The sequence below is a fragment of the Xiphophorus hellerii genome, chromosome 12 (assembly GCF_003331165.1).
Source record: "Xiphophorus hellerii strain 12219 chromosome 12, Xiphophorus_hellerii-4.1, whole genome shotgun sequence".
Lineage (NCBI taxonomy): Eukaryota > Metazoa > Chordata > Actinopteri > Cyprinodontiformes > Poeciliidae > Xiphophorus > Xiphophorus hellerii.
The window spans coordinates 9,936,320-9,962,963 of NC_045683.1; the positions used below are offsets into that span (position 1 = coordinate 9,936,320).

Consider the following 26,644-nt stretch of genomic DNA (forward strand, 5'->3'; position numbering starts at 1 on the left):
TCATTTTTGGGTCTTTAGTTTAGCCAAACTTAGCTGTACTGTTATTTGTTTTTGTGGTGTTTGTAATTGTATTCTGTTTAGCTACCCTATTGTGTCTTAATTGGTCTGATCAGCCAGTATATAAACCCATGTGGGTCATTTCTTTTGTAGGTCAGTTATGTTTGTTTGTGCAGCCAGTTAGTTTACGTTTTTTTTTTTTTGTTTTTTTTTGTGCCTGAGTTCAGTTTTGTTTCTTTGACTTCTTTTATGAGCTCAGTTTATCTTTTGTCATTTATAATCTTTGGGTTAAAATTTTTTTTTTAAGTATTTTTCTAATATATCCTGTAACTCCTCCTCGGTCCATTACAGTCAAATTGAGTTTTGTAGATGATAAACTTTTAGGCTTTTTATAAACAGCATGCAAATGAGATGTTGTTTAGGTCATGTCTTTGTTTATTATTGAAGTATTAAATATCTTTGACTGTTTCTTGCACTTGCTCGTCAAATATACCATTCTTATCATGTTTTATTATGATAGTATAATCTTAGACCCTTACTTTCCATACAGTAGAAATCTTTTTAATTTCAGTTTTTAATTATATTGTTTGCATTGTTAGTTTGGTGTACCCTGTACTGTAAAGTTATTTTTCACCAGAATTAATGAAATACATTCATTTTAAGGCGACTGAAGAACATTAACATAACTGACAGAAGTTACACTAAGTCGGATCCGTTGGGAACAGAAAAAATCGAGCCAAACGGACAGGATCTCGAAGAGGATCTGGAATTTCTATTATCAACAAAGACTTGTGTCTTCTCGCGAGATCTTCGGCGTATAAACGCATCATTTAATAAGCCAAAAATGGGTTGTAAAAAACCCAGTGCAAATTGATTCCTTTACATTATTGCGACTAACAGTAATACAAGTCCGTTTTTTGTATTCAGCTTAGTCTGAATTATGTCCGGTTACAACTAAGAGATCCGGAATGTCGGACTATTTGAGGGCGGTCATTCAGTTAGCATGCTAACAAGCTAACATTTGTAGCAGCATCACTGTCGAGCTAACCAGAAAATGTATCTTCTCTATACAGTTATTGCCTCTTTAAGTGTATTTTTACTTTTAAAATGGATGAAAAGGAGGAGATATTTCACGGAGCTGAAAAGACTTGATGGTAAAACGGTTCTCATTACAGGTAAATAAACATTGCTTCTGCTATTCATCTTTATTGTTTTTGCAGTAAAGTTTGCAATTAAATCATTATCACTTTTACCCGCTAATTTCCGCCGCTAAATGAATTGTGCTAATTACAGCAGGGTCCCTTTTTGTTATCAATTTAAAGTTTTTAAGATGAAATAACGACGGAAGCATGTTTTTCTTGGTGTAGGAGGTAACTCTGGTATTGGCAAGGAGACAGCAGTTGCCCTGGCAACGAGAGGCGCCCGTGTCATCATTGCTTGCAGAGACCCTGAAAAGGCTGAGGAGGCCGTGAGAGAGATCAAACTTCAGAGTCGATCTTTTAATGTCTTCCACATGGAGCTGGATCTGGCCAGCCTGCGCTCCGTAAGAGACTTTTGTAAGAAGTTTCTGCAGAAGGAGAAGAGTCTGCACATCCTGGTAAATAACGCAGGTAAGTTCATGCTTCCTGGACATAAAACACATCAGATTAAAACAGGTTATGCCCAGGTCATGTCATGTAATGCATTTCCATACTGGGTCTTCCTCAGGCATGCCCGGCATCCTTGACTGGACAGACGACGGCTTCAGCATGTGCTTTGGAGTCAACCACCTGGGCCACTTCCTCTTAACCAACTTGCTTCTACCGCGGCTGAAGGAGTGCGCCCCCAGCCGGGTCATAACTCTCACTTGCTCCAGCTACAAATACCAGAAGCTGGACTTCCAGGACCTCAACTACAACCTGCTGCCCTTCTTCACCTACTGCCGCAGCAAGCTGGCCAACATTTACTTCAGTCAGGAACTGGCCCGCATCACCGAGGGAAAAGGAGTCACTTCCTGTGCCGTGCACCCTGGTAAGAACCTTTCATTTCCTTCTCCTCAAATCTAATATTGGATAGTAGGGTGGCCCTAATTAATATTAATTTAGTTAATTTTGACAAATCTCTTCCAAAATGTTGTTCATTTTAGTTGTTTTTTTTTTCTTCCAGCCAAAGTTGGTGTTTATTACATACAAAAAATAAAAGGTAAATTAAGAATTAGGCCAGAATAAAGAACAACCTGTGTGTATGAAGTGCCAACTCCAGACAAACACTGATCAAATGCCCCCAATATTATTTACGCATTAAAATGTTCTTAACATATTTAATTTATATTTTTTAGTTTGGGATAACCTTACCATTTTTTTTACCTCTGGTTGTTCACCACTTATATATTTTTTTGTTGAATACAAAAAAGTAACAGATTAAACACTAAATTGTTTACTAAAATAGATTATTCAAAAAATTTAGTCTATAGATCAATCAAAGGAGAAAGTTAGTGACAGCCCTACTGTCTGCTAGAACTCCAGACTTTAATATCTTAATAACAACAAGAAACATGCTTAGTTCCTCCATTAATTTCTTCAAATTAATATTTTTGTCTATGTTACAACAAACGTTTGTGCTTCGATAAAAGCTGCTGTTTTTTTTGTGCATTTTTGGTTGTGATTTGTCTGGAGATTCTTTGCTAAGCTACATAATTTTAGTTTTAAAAAATACGTCTCAGTAGTTTCTCTTTTCCTTTGCGGGAAAATTGTTGAAAGGTGGTTGTTGAATTGATTATTTTGATTATGTTTTTAACTGTTTCATACGTTCTGTTTCCAGGTTTTGTCCAGAGTGGCTGGACGTGCCACTTCTCCTTCCTGTTCCGGATGTTCATGCAGGTGATCATGTGGATGTTTTCTGTGCCGTGTGAGATCGGAGCTCAGACCGTCATCTACTGCGCCGTGTCGGACGAAGCTGCCAAGCACAGCGGGGGTTACTTCGTGGACTGCCAGCCTGCCACTCTGCGTCCATTTGCAAGAGACGCAGGTGTGGCAAAAAAACTGTGGGAGGCCAGTGAGAGGCTGGTGAAACTGGCATAATCAGAGAGCCACAAGACATTTACACTGAAGTTATTTATTATCATTGTCATTATGTTTATATTGTAAACATTGTGAAAAATGTGGATTTTCCTGTTCAGTTGTTTACATTTTCACCAAAAATCTGTAACATTATGTTTTTTATGCTTTAACTAAACAATAAAACATTTAATGTAAGATAAATGTTTGGCTGCTTTAAAATCATTTTTTTGTTTGTTTGTTTGTTTTCTCCCCTCCAGGGGGTCCTTTGTGGGCTCTAGTGTCCCTTATATGAAAGTAGGCTGACAGAAGGGGGGGAAGACATGCAGAAAATATCGCCGGATCAGGGAATCGAACCCGTGACGGCCGGTTGGGTTTGAATCTTTTTATAATCTCTGTTTTATTGGTTGAATTTTCTGTACACTTAAACAGAAGGATGGCTGAAATATCCAACAGTTGTGCTTTCAGCTGCTGTAAAAATCAAATATCAGTAATTGAAACACACCAATTTTGGAAAAAAAAAACAATTCAAAATGTTTGATAAAAAGTTTGAGGTGAGGTGTTTTTCCCCCCAACTGCTCAACAACCGGAGGTTACTACTGGCAGAAAAGACAAAGAAAACAACAAGAAGTGGTAGAAGGTGTGTTTTTTTTAATGATTTATCACATGAACAAACTTATTCACATGTGATTTTTAAATGCATTTCTTATTTAATGGAAACACCACATTTACAAAATTAGTTTTTTTAACATTCCAAAATGAAAGAAAGCCATTGCGAGGTTTATGATTTGGAGCAAAACTCAGTTTGCTGGATTCTGATCTTGACTTCAACCAGCATGACAAGTAATTGGTGATTCAAACTAAAAATAGATTATTCAGACTTAGAAGAAAATGGCTGAGAAGTTATTCTTTGCTTCAGATTAAATGCAACATGGCAGATTTTAAACTCCAGTTCCTTGAGGGCTAATGTCGTGCAATTTTTAGATTTGTTTCTGGTCCTACACACCTGCATTAAATGTCTGGCTGCCTGTCCAGAATGCAGTCTAATCCAAGTTCAATTTATGATGTTTCAGCATTTCACTAACTAACAGTTCAATCTTTTCTGTTACTCTTAATAATCATTTAACCTGCTGAGGAATGCAAAATGAGAAGACCTGAAATGTAAGAAGTTATTACAAAAATAGGGACATTTTTACACCACAATGCTAGATATACATTCATGTTTCATTTGATTAATGCTCAAATGTCAATGATAATATAAAAATTACATCACAATGATTATTTTCCAATATTGCTTAAAATGTCCTTTTTGGATTCTCCAGCACGAATTAAAACGAAAACTTCGGAAAAATGAGTGCTTACATTTTTTTAAAAAGTAAAAATTACAACTTATCATTTACTTAAAAGAGAAAAGCATTAGCACCATCTAGTGGCCAGGCTATGTTATAGCAGTTTTAATTCAGTATACCCGACCCAGAACAAGAAAACGAAACTTAAAGAAATATTCTGCGTAACAAAGCGACACCGTGACAGGAAAGTCTCCCATCTCTAAAGAAGAACTAAGAAGGAGGACTAAAACTTAACATACTGACTTCCAGTGACGTGCGGTCAGGGGAGGCAGGTGAGGCAGAGCCTCCCCTGTAATCATGGGAAAATAATGATAAAATCATTTATATTGCTATTTTCACCCTGTGGTTTGTACTATACCTATTTTTCATTTAATTTAAAAAAGTTCAGATTATTTTTTCTTCAAAATCGCTGAATTTCTGCATTTTCCCATTCAAATGCTCGGAAGCGAAGCTGGTGAGGCAGCAGCGAGCTGAGCCTCACCTGGGATTGCGCAACTTCTCGCTGACTGCACTGACTGCCATTCTGAGAGCATGTTCGCCAATAAAATGGCTAAAAAAACATTTAATGTATGAACTGATTTTCCATAATTTAACTTATGTATATAATGTACAGTGTTTTTTTTTTGTCACCAATTGTGTGTGTAACGTGTTTCATGTGCTGAAGAGCGATCAAAAACGGCAGAGAACAGATTCGAGGTGAGGCAGGCAGTTCTCTTGCCTCATGGCAGGGGGCGCTCATGATCCCAGACATTGTGATTCCACAACTGCAGAGTAAGATACTGTAAGCGAGCTAGCCATGGAGCTAGCCATACAATAAGGTCAAGTGCAGCGATATATTTATAGTTTTCTCCTCTTACCACAGCAATTAATTAATAATCGCAAAATAATACTAAAACAATACTACTGCAACAGACTGAATGTTCTGCTTTTTGCTTGGGAAATATTTGAGTGTTTTTTATTGTGGCGTTGTTGTCAGTTGCTATGGCAACGAGTCTGCGCGTAGCTGCGCTGATACCGAGAGCGACAAAAGACGTGGTTTTGGGTTGTACTTTAACGGGTTTCCCCTTCGCTGTGGAGCACAGCACGAAATGAATAATATCTACATGTCCAAGTTTGATTGAGTGAACGGAAATAGTCTTTTTGCCCTCCAGCGTCGTCCACATGCGCGCAATTTCCTTACATAAACAATAACATGCAGGGGGTCTATATTTGTAAATCTGAATATGATTAAGTCAGTGCCTCACCAGCTATGAACCTCACCGCACGTCCCTGCTGACTTCAGCAGAGGAATTTGCTAAAATGGCAGAGAAAATCGCTCTTGTTGAAAGTTTCCTGTGTTGCCATATTTGCTCAGAGACTTTCAGAGATCCTGTTTCTCTGAGTTGCAACCACAGCTTCTGTTCAAGCTGCTTGCAGGAATTCTGGGGGGAAAACTGGAAACAAGAACTGTCCCATCTGTAAAAGAAGGATCCGTCCATCAACTTCTTCCTTAAAGAACTCGCTGATTCGTTTGCTTGGAAGGAGAATGGAGCTTCAACTGAGAGGGGAAAAGAGAAGAAGAAGGAGGTGGTGTGTGAGAAACACTCCGAGGTTCCTTACTGGTTCTGTGAAGACGAGCAGAGAGCTGTGTGTCCTGTCTGCGAGTTTTCTCTCCACCAGAGTCACAAAGTGGTTCCTATAGAACAAGCAGTCAGTGAGCTGAAGGAGCAGCTGAAATCTGACTTAAAGTCTCTGCAGGACAAGAGGAACAAACACGAACAAGTGGAGAAAACATACGATGATGTGAATCAACACTCCAAGAAGCAGGTGTTGTCCACAGAGAGACAGATCAGAGCAGAGTTCAACAAGCTCCACCAGTTCCTGAGAGAGGAAGAGGAGTCCAGACTGGCAGCTCTGGGGGAGGAAGAGGAGCAGAAGAGGAAGACTATCAGCAGAAAGATGAAGAGGATTGAGGAGCAGATCTCCTCTCTGTCAGACAGCATCTCTGCTGTTGAAGAAGAGCTGCAGAAAGACAACGTGTCGTTCCTCAGCAGTTATGAAGCCACCCAGAGCAGAGCCAGAGGTCAGAGGTCACTGCCAGATCCACAGCTGGTCTCAGGAGCTCTGATAGATGTGGCCAAACACCTGGGCAACCTGTCCTTCAGAGTCTGGGAGAAGATGAAGGTCAAGGTCCACTTCAGTCCCGTCATTTTGGACCCAAACACTGCTAATGGATGGATCCATCTGTCTGAGGATCTGACCACTTTGACACATGGAGACGCATGGCAGCAGTTTCCTGAAAATCCAGAGAGAAACATTTATATTGAAGTGTTTGGTTCTGAGGGTTTCAGTTCAGGGAAACACAGCTGGGATGTGGAGGTGGGAGATCATCCTGACTGGTATTTGGGTCTGGTCAAAGAATCCGTTGACATTAAGGGAAAGAGAGATGTTACACCACAATTTGGAATCTGGTGTTTATGTTTTGAAGATGGAAAATACACTGATGGTGACAGTAAGTCCATATCCGTGAAGAAGAGTCTCCAGAGGATCAGAGTCCAACTGGATTACGACAGCGGCTTCGTGTCCTTCTACGACTCTGAAGACATGACCCACATCTACACTTACAGAGACACTTTCACTGAGAAACTCTTCCCATATTTCAGTGTTGGAGAAGCTGCTGGAGCAAAACCGACAAAGATCAAAATTATGTGAAACTGAAAAGTTTGTGTAATTTTACAGATTTTTTACATGATTGGGAAAGATCATGTAAAAAATCTTTTACTGTCTTTCTTCTTCAATACATTAAATCCTTAAATGTAAAAATAATATTTTAGTTAATTCCTTAAATAAGAAGAAAAGCTGAAGTCTGGGAATTTATTAATTTTGTAATTTTTGAACTATGATAGATAAGAAAAAATCACTTTGTATGAATCCTAAAAGGTGGATTTATTGTTATTAACAAATAACAATAAAACCAAACTTTCTCTGGCCAATAACAAGTTAAGGTTTTCTTTAAGGGGCTCATTTTACTTCTAGGGCTTTGGAATATTTTAATATTGTATAACCTTAACAAGACTCTGAGGTCATGTAACCAAGACAAGCTGTTTATGGATTTTATGAAAAACTGAAAACTAACAGGACATTTTCCTTCCCTTTAATTTGACGTTGGAGGACTCTTATGAGCTTTTTAGAAATCATCTTTTTATAATTGCTTTTGATAAAGTATGTGGATATACTGGTGTTTTCTTTAAGTCAAGTTTTACTTGACTTTTATTATCTAATGCTTCCAGCTTTAGTCTATTTTTATTTTCTTTTTAAGAACTGTAACACAGAAAACGTTTATTTTACTAAAGAAATATGGAGATTAGTCTTTTTCAAAATGTTACAGATTCAGTTGTTTTTGTTTACTTTATTTCACTTAAATGTTAAAGATCATAAAAACTTTTAGTAAGGGGATCATAGTAAATATAAAAAGCAGTTTTCAAATGATGATTTCCTTTATTGAGAAAAAAAAGATAACTAAACTACACTGGCTTAATATCAGTTGTTGCAAAAGGTGACAAAATCAATACTGTCTTTCTTATTTAATACATTAAATCCTTAATCTAACTCAGAATCAAATTTTTCGTTTTCACATTTGTTTAACAAGGTAAAAAAAAAAAAAGTGATATAAAACTAAACATATTAAAAACTCCTAATAAGGCTAATACTTTATCGCAGCATTATACCAGTCTAATGTATTTTTTATTAACCTTAAAATGCACCAGTTGTGTTCAGTTGTGTGATGGGAAACAGATTTAACCTGCCGATCAAAGTCAAACCAGATCAAGATAAAAATCTGCCAATTCCAATCATTGGCAAGCCGATCGGTGCAACACTATTATTAACGAATGGTTGAGAACATTGAACTAAAAGTTCAAATGGTGTTTGATTACTTTGTTGCAGTGTCTGTTTAATATACTATGTACATTTAGTTTTCTTTATGAAATGCTTTCAAAAGTTTGTCTTTATGTACGCTCATCTTTTCTTACCATAAACAACAGAATATTAAATCTAATATTTTGGAAATTCTTTTCCTTTGTTATATTTTATGCATTTTTTGCTGTATTTTTCTTTGTGCAGATATTAAAAGTCCACATGGTTATTTGAATGATCATTTTGAGAGATTTAATAAACATTTATGACATTTGGAGTGATGTGTTAATGTAAACTAAAAACCATCTACACAGAAAGACACTGAAGTTTCTATTTAAACTCATTTTATTGATAACACTTTAACACATTTTCTTGAAGTTAGAGAAACACGTGTAGCACGTAAGAGAACAGAGCAATAATCTGAAGAAGCGGAGAACTAGAGGGTTAATATTATAGAGAAGAAAGTCAAACTGACAAAAAGAGACAAAGGGAAACCAGAAAGAGCCGACTGCAGAGAAATGATTGAAGAAGGTTGGAAACAGAGGGAGCGGGAAAAAGAGAGACTCCCATGGAAGAGTAACCACCTCAGTGTTGTCAGAGCAACTTAGTTTCTGCTGCAGGAAAAAAAAAACAAAAAAAACGCAGACGTTCAGAGTGAAAATTCAGAGCTCAGCCTGAATGAACCGGTTCGTCTCTCTGATCCAATTTCTGGACTAAATGCAAAACATTGTCTGTGCTTCATGTGGTGCGACTGCGCCTCCTGCTGGCTGTACTGACAACACTGAGAACCCATAGAAAAGCATGCAAAAGTATCAACACATCATCATCATTATCATCAATGTCGACTTTATCATAGTCCTCCTTAGTGCCACAGTCATGATTATAATAATCCTTACCATATCAATCATCTTCATTATATCATCTGGAGACAAAAATAGTTATATGCACTTAAAAAGCTCAGAAAATAGAGAAAGGTCGAGTTTACCAGCATTCAGTAGAAAATGAGAATCCAAATAAAAACAACAAAAAACTAAAAGTGTCCTTTTGACTGTCATGCAAAGAAGATGAAAGCTACGCTGCTAGCAGCAGTGCTATAATACTGTGAACTCCCTCGTTTTAAATATGTGAGTCTTATTATGTTGATTTTCAAGGCTAGAAACACACTAAGAACAGAAAAACATCACTTTTGTACTGTACATGCTGCTATTTCTCTTTTTTTTTCTGGAGAAGGGTTGACCTCATAGTATTAAAACATGTTGAAGTAGGAGCGTCCTTACTGGATGAGACGTGAGTACGACACAAACTCTCAGTGGTGAGGAAAAAGGCTTCATCTGACAAAATTCAAGAAAGTGTTGAAACATCCGAGGGACGGCTGACGCAAAATACAATCCTGTATAATAATATAAGTCATAAAGTGTCCCCTATGGAAGTCCAAATGTGCCCCAATTCAGTAAGGAAAATAAATTATTACTTTAATGTCTTTTAATTATTATAATTCGCAAAAAAATATGTAGATTATTAATGGATTTATTATTCATTTATAATGTGTTATAATAAATCAAATATGTTGGTAATAAAAATATTTACAAAAATACAATAATTATCTCAGTATAATTTATAAGTTTGACTGTGTGCTCAAATGCATGAGTAAATGAAATAAGTTGATATGGTTTTACCTTTACCTTAAACTTTTAATTAGTGGATTCCACATTTAGATATTAATGTGGTTGATAGGGCATTAAATTAATTATTACACACCTAATTTTCTGGACTCTATTATAATTTTTTGAAAAATATTTGAACTTTTGACACTCCATAGACCTAACTCATTGTATGTCGGCCAAATTAGGTGTGCTATCCCTTTAAGAACAGGTTTTACAGACAGTACTTGCGCAATTGGAAAACAACTTAATAAGAAAAAAAAGCACAGTAAAAACATCCACTAAAATAAATAAATAAATACTCAAAATAAATAAAAACCTGAGGACTGTTCACCAAACCGACAGCTGGGTCTCTCTGAATCTCTTGTTCGGACCGAGCGGTGATACAAAACGCGAAGGCAGCCAGTGGTGGACGAAGAACAGCGAAGCTGATCGCGAGTCGAACCTCTTCTAAAACAAATATCAGTTTTCAGTGCTGCAAAGTCCATCTGCTCTACCCTGCTGCCTCTGGCACAAGCACTTTATATTATGAAAGGCTAATAACACTGTACACAAACCGAACATAATGAAGTAAAAGCACAGAAAAATAAAAAAAACAAAGCATGAAAAAAAAACCATCCTGGGGTTCAAGGCCCGTTCCTGTTTCTCATAAACCTCCTAAACCTCCCCCAGGGTTTCAAAGAGCACACACTGAAGGCTTTAAATCTACACACACATACAAATATATTGCACACTGTATTAAAAGACCGACATGATTGAAGCACCAAGCAAACACAACCTTCATAATTCCCCACTGCTGCAGGTTGGAGTCTTAATTTTTGAATGTGCTTCATTTGGGGAAAAAAAAGCAGCAGTAACACCAGCTTTCTGCTCTACGGCTTCAGAAACGAGAAAGGTCACAAATCCGAAAGGATCTGTCGTTCAGAGAGCCGACTTCTTTTGTCGCTTTCAATTAAAGAAAAAAAAAAAAGAACCTGCTGTTGTGTTTCAGCCAGCAGGGCAGGTTAAAAATAACTCTGCCTTTTTAAGAAGGAGCGCTGAGCTTCAAGCGGGTGTTCATCCGTCTCCAAGCAACAACAGGAGACACCGGCTGAGCATCCCCGTCTACCCCGAAAATAAAAAGAGCCCCAAGCAGGCACAGGATTAATCACTGAGCTTCAGGTCTGACTGAAAACAGAGGGAGGTTTCAGCAGAGCTTCCTCCTCATCTGAAACTTTATGTTTGATGCTTGCAGAAAACAACTACAGACAACATGCTCTTCTTGTGCATTTTGTAGGTTTTGCAGCTTTAAGCTGTTGTAAGACATGAATCAGAGCTCCTGAGTGCAGGTAAGAGAAAGGTGGAAAAGAAAGTTTTCGTCTTGATTTACTGAGGTGTGTCAGACTTCAGCCTCTTCTGCCACTAACATTACAATAATCTTCTCAAGTATTTTTGTAAAGTTTCCAGTGAAAATATCTCAGTACCCTTGAAATAAGACAACACTAACTTCTAAGCAACATTTTAGGAAGATAAGAATTTGTTTTAAGTCAATTGCGAATGAAAAAGTACTAGGACCAAACATGGAAAAGCAGCATTCATATTCTATGCACCACAAATCTAGAACAAACTTTCAGAAAACTGCAAAACAGCTGAAACACTGAGTTCATTTAAATCAGTGCTCCATAACAAACATATTTGATGTGTATTGATAATGGCACTTGACAAAATGTAATGTTTGTTACTACTTTCTCAATTGGTGATTGAATTAATTTTGTGTTTTATGATGTGAAGCACTTTGACCTGCCTTGCTGATTAAATATGCAACACAAATAAACTTGACTGGTAATTTCACTTATTACATGAGAAAAATGTCTTGTTATAAGTGAAAAAATCTGTAAGTAGTAATTTCTATCGATATGAAAAAATAAAAGTTACTTATGAGTTAGTTTTGTCTTATTTTGAAGCGTTTAAAGAATTTTGCATTGGAAACTAGACAACTTGATCAGATTTTGTGTTTTCGCAGTGCAGCTAAGAAACAACTGCAGGTTCCTCTGATTGTGCTCAGTTACCTGGAGTGGACTGTGAATGCTACGTCGCTACCTAGCATGACCGCGCTCACCAACACATCCTGTACAGATCTGGTCATAAGTTTACCTACTTTCATCAGTTATTGGTTTATTTATGCTGTTTTTTCCCCCAGCTCCCTCACTTTTAACAAACAACCAGACGGACTTTTGAAAAGAAGTTTGAATTAATTGCAGATTTTCTCTATATGTAGAGAGCAAAACTATAATATAATCTACCACTTAAACTCTCATATTGTTTCAAACCCAAGTACACTGGACCATCTGGCATGCATGTTGGTGGCAGTTTTGCTGCCAGTGATACCGATGCATTGCACAAAGTTTCGGTAATTATTAAAAAAAAGAAGACTTAAATACCCAACAAAAATTCAATTTTGAACAGACAGACCACACAAACCAATTTAAATAAACCGGTAAGAAGATTGGTCGAATATGGAGCCAGAAGCTTAATGTTTTGGTGGAGAGGCAACTTGCTTTACCAAATATTGGTGGGGCTTGTGTGCATAAATTTGAATTTGTTGTGTTATAAGGGAAAATCCACAGTAAAATCAAACTTGTGTGCCCAGTTCTTGCTTTTTAAAATGATAAAAGTGATGTGTTTTTTTTACCCATTCCACACAGAAAAAAGTAAATTAACCTCTTGCAGCCTAAACCTAATCCCATCCTTGACTGTATGTAAACTTCTGACCCCTGCTGTATAATCACACTCTACGTTCAGAAACGTCCCATCCAAAAAGCAACAAAAAACGACCGAACGATAAAAGTAAAAATACTAAAACCAACGTTTCAGCCATGACTTCAAGTGCAGTATTATAGCTAACGTAGAAGAAGCAAATTATAAAAATGGCCAATAAACCTTTTCCACTTAACAGCCACAATAATAATAATAATAATAATAAAAAAACAAGAAAACAGTCACTGTTACTATGGGGAATAAAACATGCTTCCTTAAAAAGATAAAACAAAAAAGTTCCTTCAACTCTAAAAACCACTGGCATCAAGAAATCTGAATTATACAAATTACATATACAATTGCAAATGTGTAACAATAATAATCATAATATAGTAATGATAATAATAGATTTTACTTAAAACTTTACATACTGTATTTCCAGTGCAGTGTTTATGTCACACAGGTGCGGATTCACAGGAGCACAAGAGAGGGTCACAAAAATATTGTGGGGGTGGGAGAGAGACCGCAGGTAGGGGGCGCCACACCCCGAATCAAACACCCAGTGAGCTGGAGAGAAGAAGAAGAAGAAGAAGAAGAAGAAGAAGAAGAAGAAGCAGCACAAAGGAAAAAGAAGAAGAAAAAAAAGAAGATGTGGAGCGATGGTTGTCAGAAGCTTATTTTGTGGATGCAGACGGAGGCGGGGTCACAGTTGTAGAAGCAGAGGTGCATGCTGGGGGATGGAGTCCAGTGAGAGAGGGATTTGATTGTTGAGGCGTGACGAGCCATGTCCTCCAAGTCAACACTGGATGTGTTCCTTCCTCCCTTCCTCTTCTCTCTCCAGCAGATCATTCCTGACAGACACAACTACAGCATTCAGCCCTGAAAAGGAGAACAGACGACTGATGCAATCACAGGTTTTACACTCTAAGCTTTGTCCAAGTTAAAAACACAGATAGGACTTGCTAAAGAGTGATTTGGATAAGCAAAATTAAGTCTTTATTTCTTCACATTTTGTTTTGTTTTTTTTGTTGTTGTTGTAATCATTTGTATTAGGATGGATATTTATTGAATCGTTTATCATTTATTGTGACAACTCTATTAATAAAAATTTTTGATTTATTATCAGCATTAATTCCAGTTAAAGGTGTTGAAATCCCCCAAAGTTGTTAGTTTTACCCCCTTTTTTTATTTACTTTTTTCAATTAAAGTATCACAAAATGTCAATAAATTAGAATATATAATTAAATCCAGGCATTGTGTACAGTTTAGTGACTCAGATTTCACTTCGTTATGTGACTTGTGTCCTAAAGAAGCTAATTATAAATGAATAGGTCTGTCGCAATAAGCAATAAATAAATTACAACAAATTCAATAATTTTCACTTGCATGATTTATTATTTTTCTCTTTTCTCTCTTTCTGTCAAAAACTGCATGGTAAAAGTCTTCAGCCTCATGCTTTGGTCTCAACTAGCCCTTTTTTAAGGACAATTTTGTTTACAGAGACTTCATAATTCATTTTATTTGTTGTTTCTGTTATTTTATTTATTTATTTTGGATATTTAAAATGTCTCCCAGTTCCACTGCTAAATGAATTTAGAATTGAAAGTTCACTGATCTTTGAGAATGTGTTTTGGCATTATTGTGCCATTACCATTGTGTTACGTAAAAACAGTCTCAAAACAACAATATTATCATATATCGCAATAACTTCTGGGGCAATTTATCGCCCAATATCAAATTATTAGTGATAAAATTTTAAATCCATATTGTCCACCATTAATTTGCATTTATATTAAAATTATTCCAAGCAGTTCAGTCACATTTTATAGAGGAGAAATAGGTGTAGAAAACATCCTACATAACAAAAAAATTACAGGCATGACCTTCTGCAGATGTAGTATCGGTTTCATTTTCTTGCTTTTATGAGATTTTTAAAAAAGTGTCATGCAAACACTTTTTAAAGATAAACAAGGACATTACTGCAGACCTGTCCTGGTGTTTTTGTGTCCTTCTCTCTCTTCCAGCCACTGGAGACAAACAGTTGTCCTTCCAAAGTTTGAAGGTCTTTAGCGTCTAATCAAGGGTGTTTCCATGGTATCAAACTTATAACACAGACAAACCAGCACCCAGTGCAGCAGCCACATTTATTGGCCTCCCTGGTGAAATTGTTCAAAAAGCCTTGAAAGAAACTTTTTTTTTTTACTGCATTGGGATAATGTCAAATCTTAAACTGACTTGTTTTTATTAGAAAATGACACATGGGTTACAACTGCAATCCCAAATGATGCTGTTAGAATAAAAGTACCTGAAGCATTTAATTCCATTTATGCTGTGCTTTTTAAAGTTAATCAGAGTTTTTAACAACTTCTAATTCATGAATTTTTGCTTCCCTGGGTTTTAAGTATTATGGCAATAACTAGCAATTACTTTAGCAATCAATTGTTTTGGCGATTAAGGATTTAATCACATTTTTAAAAATGGCCAATTTCTGCATTTTTTAAAATTTAGTCATTTAAGTCTTTTTATACAAAATTAGAAATACATAACATTGTAAATAAATAAATAATTAGATTACTTTTTAAAATGATAAAATAAAAATGTTATTGATTAAAATACAATTAACAATTATTTTAATAATTCGTTCATCATGATTAGTTCAATGTGTTATGATCAAACAAATGAAGGATTTAAATGGATTTGGAGCTAAATTGGGCTCATAAAGTGAAAAAAAATTAATCTGAGAAAAATTATTGGAACTGAAAAGATTTGAAACTGACAAATGATTTTGAAATAGAAGACAAAATTGAGACAAAAAGAGATTTGAAACTGAAAAACAGTGTTTCAGATTCAAGTTGGGGTTTTTTTCCCAAACATTTTCAGTGTAAGATTAAACTACTGAATAAAAAAATATATTTATTTGAAGGATTTTTTTTACAAATCTTTATAAAAGTTTCCAATACATTTGAAGGAACTCTAATAATTTTCTTCCCGTGAGACTTTTGAAACATGCTGTGAGTGAGGCGGCCATCTGCTGCCGTGTTGCCCAGTTGGCTGGCTCGTACCTCACTGGAGAGGCGCAGCTGGCGCGCCTGAGCAGTGGAAGTGGATGTTCTGCCACTTGCTGTCTCTGCGATGCCAGACACGCGTTTCCTCCGACTGGCTGGAGCGCGGCTGGCCCTGGTTGTCGACAAACTGAGTGAGCCGGATGTACGCGATGCAGGCGGCGTCCTCGCCGATCAGGTGGACGTGGGGGTTCAGGATGGTGGTGTGGATGGGCTTGTTGTTCTTAGCCAAAACTGATTAAAAAAAAAAGACATTACTTATTTTCGATTATTCAAAAGACGAAGAGAATGGAGATAAAAAGAGATCTACAGTGTCTTGGAAAAGAATTTATGCTCCTGGAAGGTTTTCTCATTTTTGCGTAACAATAACAGCCTTCAATGTACTTTATCTATGTTGTGTGAAATTGTAAACAAAAGCACAAAAAAGGCTAACAAAAAAAAAATAAACTTTTATTTATGTTACATTTTCTGTTTAAGAAGATATACTGTAAACTTGCCACGGGAAAAAAAAAGACAAAATGTCTTTGAGGGCCAAATTTGTGCTTTTCTTAAATTGCAGTCAGGGGCCACACAAAACTAATCCAATGGCCACAAATGGCCCCCAGGCTTCATTTTGGACACCCCTGTTAAAGAGAATCCAATTAGATTTGAAACAATTAATCAGATTAATTGTAATAAATTGATTATTGAAATAATTTAGTAATCAATTCACTGTTAACTGAAGAATACAGACTCAAAAAAAGGCCAATTGCTGAAAAAACACAGAGTAGCAATTAAATCTAAACTATAAAATAAATATACATTTTGCATTTAAGACAAAAGAAAATCTTTGTAAATCTGTTTTACCCAAAACTTCTCTAGTGGCATTTTTAACTTCAACTGGTTCCACTGACATTGGAAGGCAATCACATCACATATTATTCTAATTACCATAATTCACATCTGAGAAATGATCTGAGGGAATCTTAGATCTTAGAGAAAGTGGACGAAATATAGGAATAGAGGAATCTTAGGGAAACAAATGTTTATATCTTACGGTTCTCAAAGTAGAATCTGTGGAAATCCATGCCCTCTACCAGGTTTCCCAACGCCTCCGGCTCAAACGAAGTCAACCCAGGATCGCAGATCTTACTGACAACAGAACAGCAGGGCTTGTTTTCAAGATCCCAAATTATTCAAATGACACAAAACATTCAAGACATCCCAGACTCACGCGTAAGCGTCAAAGTCTCCATTGTTGATGGCCTCGATCAGCTGTTCGGTGATCTTGATGATTTCTTGTTTGCGCGCTGCAGAAAACAGAAGAAATACGTAAAAATAAAGGTAACCAACAACATGAGCTGGACTGAAGGAGGCAAGTTAGTTTAGTCATTTAAATACAACCAAACAAATGCTCTGGCAAAGGCGGCCATGACTCCACACAAAGCAGTTACTTTATTTTACAGAATTAATTAAAAGACAAAGTGGGAATTAAATGATTAATCAATCATTGAAATAATCATTAACTAATCTGGTAATCAATTAATTGTTAACTGGAGTCTACAGACTCAAAAAAAGCCATTTGCTGAAAGAACAACATCGTCCGAACAGTAATTAAGCCAAAATATGCAAAAATAAATAAATTTTTCATTTAAGATGAAAACTTTTATGTTTTACCCAGAACTTCTCAAGTGTTGCAGTTTTTGCTTCACCTGGTTCATAATCTGTACAAAGAGACTCTCCTTTATGCAGCTTTTGCTGTCCAATTACCAATCGATTAAGAGAATAATAATCAACAGAATAGTCCTACACTGTATTGATATTATGTCAAGCAGGAAAGGCTGATTTTTTCACATGTTGATGTATTTTTAGCTACTGATCAAACATTCACTAAAGAAATGCTGTTGTTAAATTGTAGGTAATTATTTTAAAAAAGAACTGAATTATTTGTTCATTTGCATCTTTTAATGTAATTCTAATATTTAAAATAAGTTTAAGTGGTTAAATGAAAAATCTGCAAAAATTTTTAAAAATAATTTTTTTCCCTGATTAATCGACAGAATAACCGATTACTAAAATAATGATTAGATGCAGCTCTAAAATAAATAAGAAAAATCTCAGCAACTTCCAGATGTTGATCCTGAACAAACAGTTTAGTTTATTAAGAGAGCACACACACGCGCGGACATGGCACATCGTTCAGTATCGTCACAAGCAATGTCACCTCTTGCTTGTGACATTTAACTTGAAATACAAGTTAAAGCAGTCACCTGCAGTCAGCAGTAATCTACCAGCACAGCATCAACGAGGTTTAATGAGGCTCAAAAACATAAAAATAAACCATCTGCATTTAGATCAACATGATCTACTTCACTTTGCAGAACATGCTTGTTTATCCAGATGTTAGCATCAATCCCAAACTGAAGTCCAAAGTCATCTGATCACAGCCTCTGATTGGCCACCATGCAGCAAGGGGGGGCCGGGGTTTGCTGTGGGCTTAGTACTCACTCTGGGATGAGGACAAAGAGGGGCTGGAGGGGGAGTGGGAGGGAGGTGGGGGAGTGGTGTGTGCAGGTGGAGGGGCCGGCTTGGTGATGGGGGCCGGCGCCGAGGTGGCGTCGCCATCGGGTGCAGCGGGCGGCGGCACCCTGCGAACGCTGCTTACCAGGTCTGTGAGCCGGGACACTGAGGGGGTCCAGGATGGACGGATGGATGGATAGAATGATAGAGGAATACAGAACAAATTACAAACAATAAGATGGGGGGAAAAAAACATGAAGAAGATCAGAAAAATGAAGCAATGGGTAAATTTCAAGTCAATTTAAAAGCTGTTTTGGAACTTTCACAAATTAGGTTATTTCATCAAATATGTTAATAGTTTCTGACACGCAGACATTATTTCATTTAAAATCCTCATTTTTGGGTGGATTAAAACAAGAATTTGTATTTTTTTAATAGAAAGAGTTAATTTGCTATGTGATTTAATGTAATTTATGGAACTATACTTAAATGAGAAGCTTAAATAAACTTTTACGTTGTTTTTTTAATATATACATGTATATATATATATATAGTTTTGAAGAAGAGCGATGTTAGCAACAGAGTTACAAAAGTTACTTTATTAACAGCTTCATAGTAAATGTGTTATTTTGTAATTACATTTAGTATTTTTTCTCTAGTTTTCAAACAAGACTTCTACATAAGTTTTCTATCTCTTCACAGTTTACATAAATTGTCTTTTGACATATTTTCACATTTGGTATTTTTATGTTTTTAAAAAAAACTTTGCTCTTGGTCTTTTTGCACCTTTATCAGGGTTGTCATTGGACTTATAAAGGTTATTATTTATTTCTGGGGGTTAAAAATGACTGCCTTTTCTTAGATTTGTACTGAACACTAGAGTAACTTTTGTGAAATATTGTATCTTGTTTTGGCTATTTTCCATTATTTTTAAAGACTGTTTTACTGAGGACATCCTGTAACTATGCAATGTTTTTGTGCAGCTTTTTAAATCTCTTTCCTGCAGTTCTATTTATGGCCATTTAAAAGTACTTTTATATCTTGTTGCTCAAAGTTTGCATGCATCTCGTTGTAGAGCATAACAGCGCTAAATTTCAGCTTTCTCAATTCCCTTGTTCCACATCAGTTCTGACCCTGTTCTGTAATCTGTCCAAGCTTCTCATCATGCAGCATCTTGGCATGGTATCAGAGGAAAAGCAGATGCCAGATAAATGACTATAACTCTCATTTAGAGGTCGTTTACTGCTGAGTCTGTTTTGACTCCTGCCCACTTACTCTGCATGGGGACAACAGGGGTGTGTGGAGGGGAAGGGGCGGAGAGGGCAGCTGGAGGCGGAGTGCTGGATCTACCTTCTCCGTCGGTGATGGGCCCTGAGCCTCTACGCACAGAGCCCAGCAGGTCAGCAAACTTCGCAGCAGCTGAATTTGGGAAGGGAGGAACATGGGGGCGTTTGAATTTCAAAGCGACCCCCAGAATCCACAAACTTCCTCGCCGTGAGCAGTTGTCATCAACAACATTTCTGCATAACATTCTGACAAAATCCATGCTTGGAAATGTGAGAAAAATAACACCAACACGAGAATTAAGCAGCGCTGTTGTTGCTTTATTTGACGCCATGAGAGGGAGCCAAAGAGTAATTCAGAAAACAGCTGGAGGATTGACTTGAGAAAATTGAATTTAAAGCAATTTAATATATTTGTTCTAGGGCTGGGCAATATGGCTTGAAAAATTTAATCTCCAATTTTTTTCTACCAGATCCAATTTAACTGATTTTTTACTCGCTTTCTATCCTAAAATAAAAAATAAAAAAAGGGCTACAAGAACTTTTAACTACAAGAATATTGTCATTAGTAGGATAAAGATGCAATTTTACCAGAAGAATGTCTTAAAATTAAGAGGAAAAAATATTTTTCAATGAGAAACAATTATTCCAGAGTGACCAGCTCAGTCCGTATGATTTTCCTTGAAATAGACTTTGTCATTTGCTCAAAGTCCTACCACTGATAATAATTTGATTATAATTTGATGCTGGTGTGTTAGAAGATTAAGCTTGTCCTATAACTTCATAAGATGATCAACATTCTAATTTCAATTAAAATTTTTTATGTAGGAGTTATCTCAAAATTAATACCCTTTTTTCCTAATATTCTAAGTTTATTCTGGTAATTTAAAAAAAATCATAATCTGCCCTTATATTCTATCTTTATTTATTTAGACTTTGAATTAGAGTGTCAAACAAGATGGCTGCACTGGGAGTGTCGACATCAGCATGAACTATGGAAACACAAAGAGAAAAAAATCTTGATTTTCAGAACATTAAAACATAAAAAAAAAAAGATGAATTAATAAAACTGCTTTATTGCCCAGCCCTAATTTGTTAATTTCTCAATGCTGTTAGTAAATGTTTAAAAAGGCTCAGGTTAAAATCTAAAAATCTCATTTTGCAAAAGTCAGGGATTCTCTGGGATTTAGAGGTAAACAGCAGCAGGTGGATGATTTTAGTCCATGCAGGGATCAAATGGAAACCACCCCCCCCCCCCCCCAAAAAAAACAACAAAAATGTTGTTTTTGGTACAAGATCAGAATGTTAGAGGCTGAGCCTGGCAGTCCATGCTGACTTACAGTGCACAGCAGCTGAGGAGCCCTGAGTGCTATCAGGCTGGGAACTTGTGCTGGACTGCGCCTTAAGTGAGCTGTTGTCTAAGCTCTTTCCTGACAACATGCACACACAGAATGAGACCAAACACAAGTAAATCAAGAGATGAAACCCAGGCGGATGTTTTCCACCAAAGAAACAACACAATCGGGAAATAACGAAAGGAGCGGCGGAGACAACACAACGGGGGCTTGTAAACATGTAAAGACCCGATTTTTGTCCTCACACTGAGAAATTAAAGCAACTCTTTGCTTGAAGCAACTAAAGGTAATCATTATCATGGTTAATGACTCAATTTCATTCAGATTTACAGCTGGGGCTGCTGCTGCATATGGGGTTTTATTGTGACATTACCACGATTCTCACCAGAGAGCAAAAGATTGATGATGACAACGGTGATGGCTGCAGTAACGAGAAAAATTACTCATACTGTTTGCTCACTTCATTTTCTTAAAGCTACAATGTACATTTCTCTATTTTTTATGTGACAGAGCAACACAAAGTACAACAAAAATTTCAAGTGGAAGGAAAAGAATAAATGACTTTCAATACTGGTGACAAAAAAACTAAAAAGTGTGGTGTATAACTGTCTTTACAAAGATAACCCCAGTGCAAATATACCTTGAAAAGTTACTTGTTTGGTAAATAGAGTCCATATGAATGTAATTTAATCTCAGTGGTAATATGTGAAGACCTTAGAGAATGGGTGTCCAAACTGCAGCCTGAGGGCCATTTGTGGCTCTTGAATTGATTTTGCAGTCCCCACACTGCAGTTCAAGAATGATACAAATTTGATCTGTTCAGTAAAGGTGATTGATGTAGATGGAGACTTTCTATGTGGAATCAGGGTAAAATTATTACAGACACATTTTTCGTAGAATGGAAAATGTAAAGTATGACATAAAGTATTTGTATTTTTACAACCAAACTTTTATGATAGGTAGAACCACATCCATCCAGACACTTTATTGAAAAGCTAAATTATTAAACTTCGCTAAATATGGTAGACATTTTGAAAGACAGTGGCCCAAACCCTGTCTTTATAGAGAGAATAAGGAGAGAATACACTTGTTTGATCAAGTAAAAAAAAAAAGGAAAACTAGATTCCTTTCTTTTACTACAGCAAACAAGCAAACTCCTTTTTATGTTCTGGGTCTACAATGAATAAAATCCCTTTCCTATATAAACTACTTTATTTGCTTGATTTTAGTTTTTGTTATTTTCTATTTGGTGCCACAATTTTGGCAAACACGGCAAAAAGTTTGCCCACTCCTGCCTTAGAGGTTTATTTGAGAACATTGGCGACCAAAAAACATAATAAAAACCAAGAAATACAGCAAATGGGTCAGGAGTCGAATGGGAGGAGATGATAGGAAAAACAGGACAATTATGTATAAGAACCTGGTGGAGACTGAAAAAAACTTGAGACAGATGTGAAGCTTCAACATACAACTGGAGCTCTATGTCAAGACTTTGACATTGTTGTTCATAGATGTTCTCCGTCTTACACGACAGTTTGAGCTAAAACATAAAAAATAAAAAATACAAAAATCAGTCTTCAGTTCTTCTTAGCAAAAGGTGATTCTATAAAGTATAGCCTCAGTGAAGCGGAATACAAACACTCACCACCCTTCATATTTTATTTATAAAACATTTTAAATGTCATGCAACTTATTACTTCACAATTATGAACTACTCTGTGTGGATCCATCTAAAACATTCAATGAAATCCTCTGAAGTTTGTAGTAATGAGTGAAAAGGTTGAAGGAGAATTAATACTTTTGCAAGACATTCATTCACATGAATGTGATTCTTAAAAAGTACCATGCATGTGGGAAAAATCCCAATGAAGATCTGCACACTTCAATCTTCTAAGAGCAAGGGTAACATCAGAAACAATGACTTGTTTGACTTGTCAATATCTTACAACAACCCTAAAAATAACAAACTCAGTAAACGTTCTTCAGAATAACTATCCGTCTCAAAAACAAGCAGCATAAAATGTAACTGAGTCTAACAAGTAGCATAGTATTGAGGCCAATACAACAGATTGCATCCTCCAAAAGTCAACCTGGGTGTTGGATTACAAAGCAGCTGTCCAGCACTAACCTGACAAGACCCCAAAATGACTACGAAGGCACAAACTGTTCCAGACGAGCACGAGCGACCCCTCCTCCCGCGCTCACCTAGCTCATGAGGTGTTCTCTGCGCTGTCACCCCCGTTTAAATCTCAAGATCCATAAAAGTGCCGTGTGAGACGAATGCCTTCCAGGGGTGGCGCTAGAAGAACGGCGTGTGTTCACTGTTTTCACGCCTCTCTGGGCGGTCCGTTGCGGTTTCCAGCCACCAAAGCTAAATTTAGGTGGCCTCCCCCTTTTTTAGCCTCAACGTCTCTGTCAAAGGTGCCCCAACCCTGCCCAAGCCTCCTACAGGGGTGTGGCGGTAGGGCTGAATTTGATAGAGGAGGACTGTCGGGCTTTTAGGACTACAAAGTACATTAACAATTCATTAGTGGTTTTAATATGGCCAGTGAAATAAAATCTTAGCCAGATGTTGGTAACAACCCAGGTTATTTAAACACATTTTAAGGAACATTTAAAAAAAATTATGGGCTAAACTGGAATAAAAGAGGAATAGAAAGCCAAAAAAAATCCCAGTGTCAAAACAATGTCAGCATTTAGAAATAGATATTTTCACAAAAAAGTCTGTTGCAAAACATGCTTGCTGTATTTCTAAACTATTTAATGTGCCAGTGAGCGTCACAAGCTGCATTTCCATTGACCTTAAAATTGTGCAAAATGGAATTACAAGAATAAATGTGCTAAATTGAATTACATAAATTTTGAAAAAACTCACTTTTGCTTTTGCTCTGAGATGAGGTGATTTTTCAACTACAAAGAAATTAATTTATTTTGCAGAACTGCAATGGAAACACTTTTGTTTTGCATCACGAGTCATGTGCTCATCAAACCAAAGCTACCACTGGCAGCAAAGATGAAGTAGATAACAGGAAGTGTTTATTAATGACAAAACTTATTCACATGTCATTTTCAATGAGTTTTCTATTTAATGAAAACACTGCAATTGCGAAATTATGTTTTTTTTTATCATAGTAGATTGCTTGAGTTGTTGCTGATATCTAGAGTGAATCTTATGTCACTGGCCCCACTAGAAATGTTCAACAATTATTTCACCCACTGTCATCTTCATTATTGCAAAGGGATGTTTAGAAGCAATAAAGCGAGGTTATTACGTTTCTAGAAGTGATGCATTTCTGTTATGCATGCTATTAAAGGATCAAACCAATCAGAAGAAATGTAAGAAAGTCAATTGGTGTGTTTGGGTTTCCCACATTACATCGTAAACTACCCGATAAAATGAAAAACATTCAGTTTATTTGCTCCCTCATAAAACGTTGCTGTGACGACACAACAACTTCAACACAGCTTTCAAGCTTTAAAGGTTTTTCTGAGGATATCAAGATGGAAAAAGCCATACTTTTTTTTGACCAACTCCGTAGCAAAGTTTCTGAATATATCTGGATGTACATACTTAAAGTTTTGGCAGCCTCAAGCCTTCAATGACCTGCTGTAAAAATTGTTTTCTCAGCTAAAACGTGAAGTCGTACCTTTCAGCCACTCAGTAATAGGAGCACAGCAGTTGGTTGCAAAGGAAACTGAAGGCAGGCTGGTGATGTTGCTGACCAGGGAGACAAACTCCTTTCTGAGGCAAGTCTGCAAGGACTGCTTTGTGTTAAAAGAGCAGCACTCTGAAATTTTACGTCTTTTCACATAAAATTACATATTGGAAATGGCAAAGATTGGCATCATGCAAATTTAGATTATCTGAATAATTCTGGAAACAAGTCAGTCAATCAAAAATTATAACTGAACCCTAAACAAATTAGTCATAATGTGGCGTAAAAACTACATTGGGTTGGATGCTGGATTTGTCTCTCTTCACAACAACGATACAATCATCTAAATTAACTGGAAGCATCAGTAGCAATGAGGATCAATCTGATTGGTTAAAAATAATTCAAAATGTGAATTCACTTCACTTGGAAATTAAACACCATACTATTTACAGCAACCAAACAGTTTTTGCAACATTGTTATTGTGCATATTAACAATATGAGAACATTTTAATATACTCAATGCTCAATTTGAAATCACTGGCTCCGAATTAATCAGACAAAACAAATGTTTTAGACGTATTAACGGACTCAATCCTGAAAACGGCTCACGTTTATGCCTGGTCTCATCCTTTCCTCATGTTATCCTAGTTAGCAAATTGCTTCTGATATTTACTGAAAAATGGCTGCAAGCACAATCACAGTTGCCTCTTTTGCTTCAGCAAAAAAAAACAACAAAAAAAAACAATTTTGGTCAGAATTTTTCAGCTTTATTGTCACTAAAACTAAAGCTGAAATGCGGTGTTAGTCATTATCGGTTGCAAAAAACCTCCAACCATCATAAAAATCCAGAAAAAAAAGTCGCCTTGCAGTTTTAAAATATTGAGCAGATTAATAACACTTTAAAAAAAAAAAAAAAAAAAAAGCAGATAAATTAACAGACTACTGCTTCTGTTGCACTTTACTGTTGTTTTGTCTTTCTAACTCTGGTTTGGCTTTCATGCAGTTCTCAGCTGTGTTTGGTAGGGAATTAAAAAAAATCACAAAGAGGAAGAGAAGATGGAAGTGCACATTCTGTTCTGTGTGCTTGACGCTGAAATGAAGCATTCATGACCCCATTTAGACACATTGTACTCAGCTGAGATGTTGAAAGCGGGGCTTTTTCTCTGTGCTGAACTCCGCAGGCTAGAAAAACTCAGACACACCCACAGAAGCTAAAAAAAAAGACTTGAAACAAAAGCGCAGTGTGGAGTTTCTTTTCTAATATGCAGGCTATGTTCTGCTCAGCAGCAACTGTGCCAGCTGAATATTAGACCAGGCGTATTGGCATTTTGAGGAACGGATTACTCAGGATCCTCGATTCGACCCAACATATTTGATGAGAGCCAAACTGAAGCAGCTGAACAAGACATGTAATATTTTACAGCCCATCCTCTCACCTCTCAGACACACCAACAATCACACAGCAGGTGACAAAATGCATCATGATGAGGCAATGCAGCCGGGCTCCACCAGGGGTCAGTAAAATGTTAGCTTCAGCTGATTTAAAGCACAGCAGAAACATCAGATACATTTTTATTTTTTATGAAGAAGAATTCTCTCAACAATTATAATGTGCTGCAGGATCTTTTCGTGGGCGTCTACACACAAATAAAAAGAGAACATGGAGTTATTTTCTCCCCTTATTCAAAATCCAGAACATAAGCAGGAAACATCCAGTGACAAGGGCATTTATCAGCAGTTTCCATAAAATATAAAGTCAGGATTCCAGCACACTTTTAAAGTCCAAAGTCTATAGTTTATCAGGACTCGAATAAGATCAATGGAACGAAAGAAGGAAGGGTGAAAAGAAGGAAGGAAAGACGAATGATTGGTTAAATAAATTAACTGAAGATGGAAGGAAGATGGATGGATGAATGAATGAATAAAGGACATAAGGAAGGAAAGTATGAAGGAAGGAAGAAAGGATAATATATGAATAGATGGATAGATAGAAGGAAGGATGGATAAATGATTGGTCATATAAATTAAATGATGGATGGATGGATGGATGGATGGATGGATGGATGGATGGATGGACAGATGCAGTGTCAAATAGATGGATGAACTGATAGTCAAA

General features: G+C 36.6%; 2 protein-coding genes and 1 pseudogene across 38 annotated transcripts in view; 2 read left to right on the top strand and 1 right to left on the bottom strand.

The window, feature by feature from the left end:
• The first annotated feature begins 784 nt into the window (after positions 1-784).
• Positions 785-3,232, top strand: LOC116730439 (retinol dehydrogenase 14). Its single transcript, XM_032579685.1, has 4 exons — positions 785-1,172; positions 1,365-1,607; positions 1,705-2,007; positions 2,797-3,232. Exons 1-4 carry the CDS (start codon positions 1,052-1,054, stop codon positions 3,054-3,056), a joined length of 927 nt encoding a protein of 308 aa, XP_032435576.1. The 5' UTR covers positions 785-1,051; the 3' UTR covers positions 3,057-3,232.
• A 2,426-nt stretch (positions 3,233-5,658) lies between these two features.
• On the top strand, positions 5,659-8,431 carry LOC116730427 (nuclear factor 7, brain-like; annotated as a pseudogene).
• A 171-nt stretch (positions 8,432-8,602) lies between these two features.
• The window catches only part of camk2b1 (calcium/calmodulin-dependent protein kinase (CaM kinase) II beta 1), an 82,656-nt gene continuing 64,614 nt past the window's right edge, over positions 8,603-26,644 (bottom strand). For 19 of the 37 annotated variants that reach the window (XM_032579628.1, XM_032579626.1, XM_032579624.1 and 16 more), the window contains 7 exons: positions 20,857-20,946; positions 19,509-19,652; positions 18,222-18,398; positions 16,948-17,023; positions 16,771-16,865; positions 15,735-15,968; positions 8,603-13,551 (listed from right to left, as the gene is read on the bottom strand). In XM_032579628.1, coding sequence (XP_032435519.1) covers positions 15,736-15,968; positions 16,771-16,865; positions 16,948-17,023; positions 18,222-18,398; positions 19,509-19,652; positions 20,857-20,946 — 815 coding nt within the window. In that variant the 3' untranslated portion in view covers positions 8,603-13,551; position 15,735. The remainder of the gene's footprint in view (positions 13,552-15,734; positions 15,969-16,770; positions 16,866-16,947; positions 17,024-18,221; positions 18,399-19,508; positions 19,653-20,856; positions 20,947-26,644) is intronic. The other 18 variants (XM_032579648.1, XM_032579646.1, XM_032579657.1 and 15 more) reach the window with 1 other exon arrangement.

Excerpts from the sequence above, each read along its gene's own strand:
- LOC116730439 (XM_032579685.1), top strand. The coding sequence starts at position 1,052 with ATGTATCTTCTCTATACAGTTATTGCCTCTTTAAGTGTATTTTTACTT. Across the intron at positions 1,608-1,704 it reads CATCCTGGTAAATAACGCAG|GCATGCCCGGCATCCTTGAC; the intron begins GTAAGTTCATGC and ends GGTCTTCCTCAG. Across the intron at positions 2,008-2,796 it reads TTCCTGTGCCGTGCACCCTG|GTTTTGTCCAGAGTGGCTGG; the intron begins GTAAGAACCTTT and ends TTCTGTTTCCAG.